At 34.5% G+C, this 8,904-nt stretch overlaps 1 protein-coding gene across 1 annotated transcript; it reads right to left on the bottom strand.

Annotated features, from left to right (window-relative positions):
- Window positions 1–885: 885 nt before the first annotated feature.
- Window positions 886–8,042, bottom strand: LOC121429850 (guanidinobutyrase-like). Its single transcript, XM_041627095.1, has 7 exons — window positions 7,684–8,042; window positions 5,269–5,391; window positions 4,096–4,280; window positions 3,405–3,611; window positions 2,614–2,758; window positions 1,572–1,666; window positions 886–1,110 (listed from the first exon to the last, which is right to left on the bottom strand). The coding sequence occupies exons 1-7, from the start codon at window positions 7,910–7,912 to the stop codon at window positions 1,012–1,014; spliced, it is 1,083 nt and encodes a 360-aa protein (XP_041483029.1). The 5' UTR covers window positions 7,913–8,042; the 3' UTR covers window positions 886–1,011.
- Between the last annotated feature and the right edge of the window lie 862 nt (window positions 8,043–8,904).

Raw genomic sequence — 8,904 nt, 5'->3', positions numbered from 1 at the left:
ATATATACATGATTCAATTATTCAATTCTGTATTTCATTTCATTCAAACCTAATACAGAGTAATATAAACCGAATACAAATTAACGGATTGACATTTCTAACCACAGGATTGCATAAGGAGTGAAGTATTGAAAAAAAAATTTCCAATATTATAAACATAACACAAAACAAAGAAAACTTACATGGGGCTTGGGGCTAATTTGAGTGACCCCTAAAATGCACCAAGAGAACTGGCTGGAAAACATAACAATATAAAAGTCCTGGAAACTCCCATAATGGTCCAATGTAAATATAATACAGTGTAGTATATTTTGGCAAGTGTGCTAAAAACTAGCCCTGGTAAGCTCTCTGATTTTTTTTTTGTGAAAAATATACACATACCCACAATAAGTAATGAGGTTTTTGTCAGGATTATACAGGAAAGTTCTACTAAAACTACTTTCCAATAAACTAACACATAAAGGCATCATGGCCATACACCCCCTCTAGTGTACGGCCACGAAAGCAAATGGTGAAATGAGAGAAAAGAAAATGTGATGCATCCCTTTCATGTAACCTATAATTAGGGAACGTCTAGGCTGCATGCTCGATAAGATTTTTCACAGTGCAATATAGCAATGAAATAAGCTTTTTTCTGATGCAAAAAAAAAATAAATCATTTTTTTGTATATACAATTTATTCCATAAACATATCTGATTAAATCAGAATATAATGAAATAAGCTTTTCTGATATAAAAAATATTTAACTTTTCTCTTTATAAAAAAAATATAATTCCATAATTATGGAATTTCAAAATAGAATTTCAACTTGAAATCTAAATTTTGCTTTGCAATTTCATTTTCAATTTGTAAACTAAAGCTGCTTTCAAATATACGAGGTACATTTTTGACTGAGTTTTTTAGTTGCGTGTCATTGCAAAGTTTTATTCAGAAGACTATGATTACGAGCAAGAAGTATCTAAGTCATCTTCCTTCAGTGAACTTGAACCCACCTCGCAGATGACTTCGCACTAAAGATATCGAACTCCAGGCAGAACACATAGCATCTCAAACAACAGATGAGCTCCTGTATAAGCTGTTATACCAGTGTCGTCATATGGAGGGGAAACCTGAAATGTAATAGATGTATTGAAATGTCTTTGCATTTTATTTCATTCTGCTTTATACAACTGCTTTATTAATCAGAACAGTTTGTTACTCTCCACCTGGGTGTTGTATGGGTACGTAGCTGGTATAGGATGAGTCTTGGAACTCTTGTTGCAATGCTCCCAAGGGAGTGGAGAAAGTCATAAGTTGTGTGCATGTATGCCAGGGTATCATGATCGGGGTTAATGATATATATCTCTAAAACACTTTAGAGATGCCGTTCTGACGAATTAAGCCCTATATAAAAACAAATTATTATTACCATCATTACTATCAATTTCCGCCATGTGAAAAAGTGTCACTTCACCCATTACTGATCCTCATCTTTAAATTTGGCATGCTTCAAGTTGCCTTTTGGCACTAGATAGTAGACAATCAAGTCAGAACAAGTCAGATAATGCATATCAAATAAAATAGAACTTACCTCAACAAGGTCACCACCTACAAGATTGAGCCCTCTACATCCTCTGATGATCTCTAAAGCTTGGACGGACGTCAGACCACCGATCTCAGGTGTACCTAATACAAGACACAAGGAGAAGGCAGCGCATTATGCATTATTTGTTTTATTTTGCTCTGATGGAGACCATTCAATGCAACATCACCCCTCCCCCCATTGCAAAGGGGCGGGGACTAAGGTTATTTTACGACTGGTTAACAAATAATAAGCTTCCATCCCCCATTTCAATTAAAAGATCCTGAATATTGGTTAAAATAGAATATATTCCACTTAATCATCTCAGGCAGTATTCATAACCTGACAAAGGGGCTCTGCTAACGCAGAATGTTGGATTCCAAGTCACATAGTAAATGCCTGTTTTTTTTCTTAAAATAATTATAAATATTGTTAAAAATAGCTAATTGATAAATACACAGAAACACATTCGGTATTCGCAATAGGATTTTAAGTCTCTAAAAATAAGAATGTTGTATGCGTATAAAGGGGGGGGCAATCAGAAGCTGACATATCGTAAACAGGACAATTGATGTCAGCATCAAAAAAATATTTCATTTACTGGAGGTATATGAGTATTTATTATGGAAATTTGAAGAATTTTACAAATATACTCCTGACAGAATTGAATTCATGAAGAGAGATAGACATCCTGCAATAAAGGCAATTTGTGTTTTTTCATGGCAACTGCAATCCCTATTGTTTTGTCTATTGTGAAGTGTGAGAATCAATAAGGGCAATTCCATAAAATTGTCAACCTTTTTGAACATCTAACCCCCATTTTTCTCAAGCCTTACTTCACTTCTTAAACTGTCCAAGTCATGGTCCTTTGAGAACATTATAGACTGTCAAAAGAACAAGAAATCAGAGACAGAAAATTTCATGAAGGTCCCACATATAGGGGGTTGGACGTACATATTTTATCAAATTGCCCATAATAAAAGGCCTATTCCCACAAGAAAGCTGCAGCTCTGACGTGTTCCTAGGTACCATACAGGATACACCTCCATACCTGTTCCTGGACAAAGTCCCGGGTCGATACCATCTATATCAAACGAAAGATAGACCGGTCCATCTCCCATCATGCCTCTGACTTCCTCCATCAGTGGAGACATCGACTTGTGCCAGCACTCTTCAACAGGCACGATCCGGAAACCCTGCACGGACAAACATTTATTGACATGATACTGTGTGTGGGGGATTCTAAGGAAACACAATTATATTAAGCCTAATTTTTATACAGCAGCTAGGTTTTTGCAGAAGTCCTATGAAGAACAAACATTTTTTTATGAGGAAATAAGAAAGATTTGAAGGTTTTTTTTAAGGAACAATCATTGACAGTAGGAGAAAAGGTTCAAATAAGATCAGACTTGCAATAATTAAGCTTAATAAAAAAAATTATACAATGGTTATCATGGGATTTTGATTTATAGTGGAGAAACACTGAAACAGGACTTGTGGAACATTTATCCAAGCCCTTTTTTCAAATACTCCCCTGTACTATACATGTACAAATAAGCACAATCAACAATCTCAAAGTGGGTCTACGCTGACAGTTCTTGGCTCTCAAATTATGAACCCCCCTCCTCACCGAATTTTACTTCTCTATTTAATAAGCGATTATCATTTTTTCCAATAAAGTTGTTATCTTGGATTTGTTTGTTACTTGGTTTATCTTTAAATCAATGCGCAGATGAAATAAAAGAAAACTAAAGCAAAAAGTCACCATTTCTTTACCAAAGTTATGTTAGTCTTTAAATCAATACACACATGAGATAAAAGGAAACTAGAGCAGAACGTTACCACTTCTTCATTGAATGTTTTTTGTCCAGGTTCTACGCGATACTGTGTTCCCCTGAGGCCAATCTGAACAACTCTCTTGCAATCCAAGCAACCATCCTCTACAGCCCGGCGGAATGGGGTACCATGGGCTATCTTCTCACCGAGCATTGTGTCGTTCACATCAGCATGGGCGTCGACGTGAACCAGACCTACGGGACCGTATTTATCCTGAACGAAAGAACATTGAAATTTGAAAACATTTAGATGACGATCTCCTTCATAAGAATATATTTTTATATTTTCGTAACCTGAAATACAGATGTATACCTACTTTTTCTACATTGCTTTAACTGGAAAAAAACAACAATATACTGTATAAAAAAACCCCAATATTTTATATTCTATGACCTCAAAAAGGTACTTATTTATGTTCTGATATCTATTGAAAATTAACTTTCCATTTAAAATATAACTGAGGATCAAGAAACAAACTGTTTATAAAAAAACAAGTTTTGATTACTTGTAAAGAAATTAAATGCTGAGTTGGCATTGATGAAATGTGCATGAATTCGAATTTGATAGATTTGGAAAGAAACTGAATTTAGATGTTCAATAAGTGTGACATTCCATTAAAATTGTTTGCCCTCCCCCTTTTTTTTTACATCTGACCATAAAGTTCTACAACAATGAGAGAGATTGTAAAGTTTAATACCTTAATTGCTTGAAGGATGGGATATGTCAGGGTGTGGTCCCCTCCAAGAGTCAACGGAATGCATCCGTTGGCAATGATGGTGGCATACTGCTCTCGTATCATCTCACAAGATTTCTTAAGGTCATACAGGTTAAGAGTGACGTCCCCGATGTCGGCGACCTGAAGTGACTCAAACGGGGCAGCACCTGTCATATAACGGAAGCATTGCATTTTTCTTCTCTTCACAAAAGAGTAGCTCTTTCAAAATACTCTTTAAAAGTGTCTTGCACATTATATTTAAAACACACATTTACTACAACTGGTAAAGTCTGTCTAAACATGGAGCAAACTAATCAACATTCCAAAAATACATCTGTTTAAAAAAATATTTTTCATTTCCTTGATTCTTTGTGAAAAATTGAAAGTTTAATTATACTCTCTTTCTCTTAATACATTTCAACTTCTTAAAAACTGATTTAAAGGGGAAGTTCACCCTGACAAAAAGTTTATTGTAAAAATAGCAGAAAAATAATAAAAAATATTGCCGAAGGTTTGAGAAAAATTCATCAAATAATTAAAAAGTTATTAGAATTTCAATTATTTGATTTGTGACATCATATGCGAGCAGCTTTCCTCATAGCGAATGGTAAAAAATCAATGAAATGTCATTTTCTCAGAAAATCGAAAATGGTTTTCACTGTACCTTTTGTATCAATAGACAAATCGTTTCACACCCGATCATCAATAGAAAACAAAATTAAGTCATCAGGAACCATGCAAAATTTAAAATACATGCATATTACATTACATAACACATGGGGCAGCTGCTCGTTTATGACGTCACAAATCCAAAACTTTGAACTCCAATAACTTTCTTACTCTTTAACGGATTTTCCTCAAACCTTCACCAATATTTTTTACTATTTTTTTCTGCTATTTTTACAATAAAGTTTTCTTCAGGGTGAACTTCCCCTTTAAAAGACTTCTTACCAGTACCCAATTAACTTTGCACAACAGAAAAAGGAAACTTGGCTAGGAGTCGCAAAGGTTTGCAATCAATTACAAAATAGGCAATGACCAAACAAAATTAATGGTTAATGTGCACTTGGAACAAAACTCGGCACAAAAAAACAATCAAAATTATTATTTCACATCTGCAATCCATGGCAAACCTAATATGGGGCTTATCCTCACCAATACTGCTGTTGTTTCTCAAAAGAGCCGACTCTGTGCGGATCTGTCTTGGTCCGAACCTGGTTCCTGATTTATTTGATGTTCCAATATCCAGTGGAATCCCAACAAAACAGGCATCCAGTCCTAATAATACAAAGAAATGTATCAAATCATTTCTTGGGCAGATATACTTTGTAAATCAATGAATTACTTCTAATTAGGCCTTCATCAGGTATAGAGCAATGTTCAATGAGGAGATATAGAACACTTCAGTTGATTCTGCTATCAATTGCTTGCAGTCTCTTAAAGCCTGTGTATAGTTTTGGTAAATCCACCAAAATGCACCCATCACTATTCCAATTCATTGCTAGCTAATATATGAATGGATATGCCCTATAACAATTATGATGTGGAGGATATGAAATGAAAATGTGTTTTACAGGATAAATTTTGCGATTTTACATGGAAATTTAACTTGATCGGGTCACCCGATCAAATTAAAATATCTGTGTGTTTTTGTCTTTCAATTAAATCCTATTCCAAATCATGGAATGGGCTGAAACTTTAAAGATATGTTCTTTGTCTGTAACTTTTGGATATCTAATCACTAAATTTATAAGATAAGTGCTTTAATGCCCATTTTTTTAAATTTAAAACAAGCATCGCCGAGAGAGGGTGCTATATATCCAAGATTTGAATATTTGAAATTTTCTCAGAGAAGTGCAGTTGGAAAAATATCTAACGGTCGCTACGCTTCAGTAAGACTGTCATAATTAGATGATATTCGATTATCAATCACATTATTGACCCCTTACCAAAGCTATACACAGGCTTTAAAGATAAATTCCAGTTTTGGTAACGACCTCAAAATGACTTTTTACAGAATCTAATTCAATGACCACTGAAGTGTCTGTTTGTATGAATAAAAAATATGTACCAAAGGATTCTGGAAGAAATTGTGTAATTGCTGAGAAATAAGCAAAATAAGCGCGGATTCGGTCACTTCCGTCGGGTCTTTATTCCAGCAATATTAATACACTGTCCCACATGTGCCTATCTGTGTTGGTGATCTTCAGTGTGAACATTTTTCAGCGTAGATTTCAAGATTTCACAAAGTTCAGTTTATGTTACTCTACCAGATCTAGATCCTCGATGATACACTGACAATTAAGCCTTGTTTTACAGACTTTCTCATGAAATCAGTGTTCACTGCAACTACTGGAATTTCTCTTTAAGGATTATGACAATTTCAAAATGAATTCATACAAATGACCAATCATATGCAGGAGCATGTATACATGAATTAAAGAATATGTACCAAATTTAGGGTAATAACACTTGTTCACTGCTACCACCCTGCCTGTGGGGAATCTACAGGTAGGACTATGGTATGCCAATGTTGTACAGAGCACACACTTTAAAAAATCAATAAAATATCACTTTTGTGACCAAAATTACTAATTTCCATACAGTTGCAATTGATTTTTCATTAGTAACTTGGGAATAATTTTTGTATTCATCAGAGCACTCAAAAACTTTAATTTTGGGCATATTTTTGTGTACGCCCTCCAGTGGTGGAAAGTAATATGGCAAGAAAATTTTCATTTTTTTATCTCTATTTTTAATTAAGAAACAATTATTTAAAGAATCAAATTTAAATAAGAGCCAAGTTGTATGAATAATAGGGGTAATGAAAACTGTCAGTGTAAAAAATCAAGCATTTGCCCCACAGAAAAAGAGAAAATAAACCAAACATTGCCACCCTTAATTTGCCACACATGGAGATATAACTGAAAACAAGGTTATATTATAACCTTGTTCATTGAATGAGTGGGTAATAAAGGATCCGATTTGCAAATAAATTGTATAATTACTGGGATATTAGCATACTCTGCAGTGCATGAAAGTCATGCATCACAACGTTTGGTCTTTTTCCAAGCAACAACAGTTTGTTTCACACAGTCAGACTTTCCCAATTACGCATACTCCAAATATTTTCAAGACATTCTTGAATCTTTGGCCAAGTAACCAATATTGACATTTTTCAGTTGTTAAATTGATTTCCTTGAATTCCGGGTATAATAAAATTAGACCGCAACCAGACACGTCTGTATGGTAAATATGTAAATATGTAAATAGTCTACCTTGAAACTGTGTAGAGCGGACCAGACATTGAGGCTTGTCTTACTAAAAGTAAGAGTAAGACAAGCCTCAATGACATTGTCTGGTCTGCTCAACACAGTTGCAAGGTAGACTATTTACATAGTCTCAAGACTCTTAATTTAATTTTGACAATGAATACCAAAAAACTTGACTTTGTACACAGTGCAACGTTAGTTAAATGGACCAGACATGACAATCATATTATTTTGATAAGCAATTTGACTTAATGCATAATAAAAAAGTTAAAAAAAACTACAGTACGCTTTACGGTACCTTCAGAATTATTTTGATATGGGAGTCTCATCATTGTGGCTATTCCACCAGGCCGCGGCATCACATTTCCAGACAGCGGTTCGTTGAAATTTCCCATGCCGGTAGATGTCCGCATACACGCAGGATGGTGCGTGGACAGGGGCTGGGTCAACTGTTGTTGAAATACAACCGTTTTCGAGGCAGATGGGATCATTTGCACCCCTAGTTTTCTGATATGCCTTGAAAGCATTGTCGAGACGCAATCTTGTATTGTTTTAAGAATGAAAAAGATAACACTAGGTGTAAAATCAGTAATTAAAGCCACAGACAGTAGACAGCTTTGTAAACTCGCATCAGCGTAAGTGGGCGTGACCAATAAAATGGACCCTGGATCGATCAATTACCGTACGCCCGGAATTAAAGCTACCGGAAATTATGAGAGGAGATAAGTGCAGATAATGATGTGTGGACCCGGGGCGTGGTTCAGGCGATCCCTGATAATATAATAAGTATATTTGAATAGAAAATAAGATGATATTTGATAAAGATTTATTAGAATGAGGGTTAATTAAGGTTGAACATATCATTGACAATGGACATGTTAAACCAGTCGCATACTTTTTGAACCTTGGTATGGGAAGTGATCTTTTGTTTACAATATAGGTGAAATATATCATGCAATTCCAAGTGATTGGAGAAATGATTTAGGTTCGATACAATTTTGTGAGATATACTTAATTAACTATAATATAAACTTGCTTCTTTTGGGGAGGGAAATTAGCTTTAACGAGGTACCATCAAGAAAAATATATGAAAATTTTATTAAAGAACTGCAAAAGTCATATGATTTACAGATAAGAGATGGACAAAATAATTATAATTATACAGAGAAAGAAATTGGTGAATGTTTTTTTAGACCAAGAGTAACATTATTAATTGGAAGACAGAAGGAATTTCAATTTAAGCTTCTGCGTGGGGCAATTTACACTAAAGTTAATTTGTTTAGATTTGGATTTGTTGAAGATAATCTCTGTTCGTACTGTAAACGTGAAACGGAAAAATATTCACATGTATTTTTGTCTTGCTTAAACAAACTGATATGGGAAACTTTGATTCAGCGCTTTGAATTAGATGAAATAAAGGACTTGAATTGGCGGTATATATTTGTTGGTTTGTCAGGCAATACAAATAGAATAAAAAGTTGTAATACTATTATCTTTATGGGAAAATATATATTATTTA

This window comes from Lytechinus variegatus, chromosome 16 (assembly GCF_018143015.1).
Source record: "Lytechinus variegatus isolate NC3 chromosome 16, Lvar_3.0, whole genome shotgun sequence".
Classification (NCBI taxonomy): domain Eukaryota; kingdom Metazoa; phylum Echinodermata; class Echinoidea; order Temnopleuroida; family Toxopneustidae; genus Lytechinus; species Lytechinus variegatus.
The sequence above is the reverse complement of the archived record's forward strand: the minus strand, read 5'-3'. Positions and strand labels throughout refer to the sequence as shown.

Excerpts from the sequence above, each read along its gene's own strand:
- LOC121429850 (XM_041627095.1), bottom strand. The coding sequence starts at position 7,912 with ATGCTTTCAAGGCATATCAGAAAACTAGGGGTGCAAATGATCCCATCT. Across the intron at positions 5,392-7,683 it reads ATATCAAAATAATTCTGAAG|GACTGGATGCCTGTTTTGTT; the intron begins GTACCGTAAAGC and ends TTGTATTATTAG. Across the intron at positions 1,667-2,613 it reads GGGACTTTGTCCAGGAACAG|GTACACCTGAGATCGGTGGT; the intron begins GTATGGAGGTGT and ends GTCTTGTATTAG.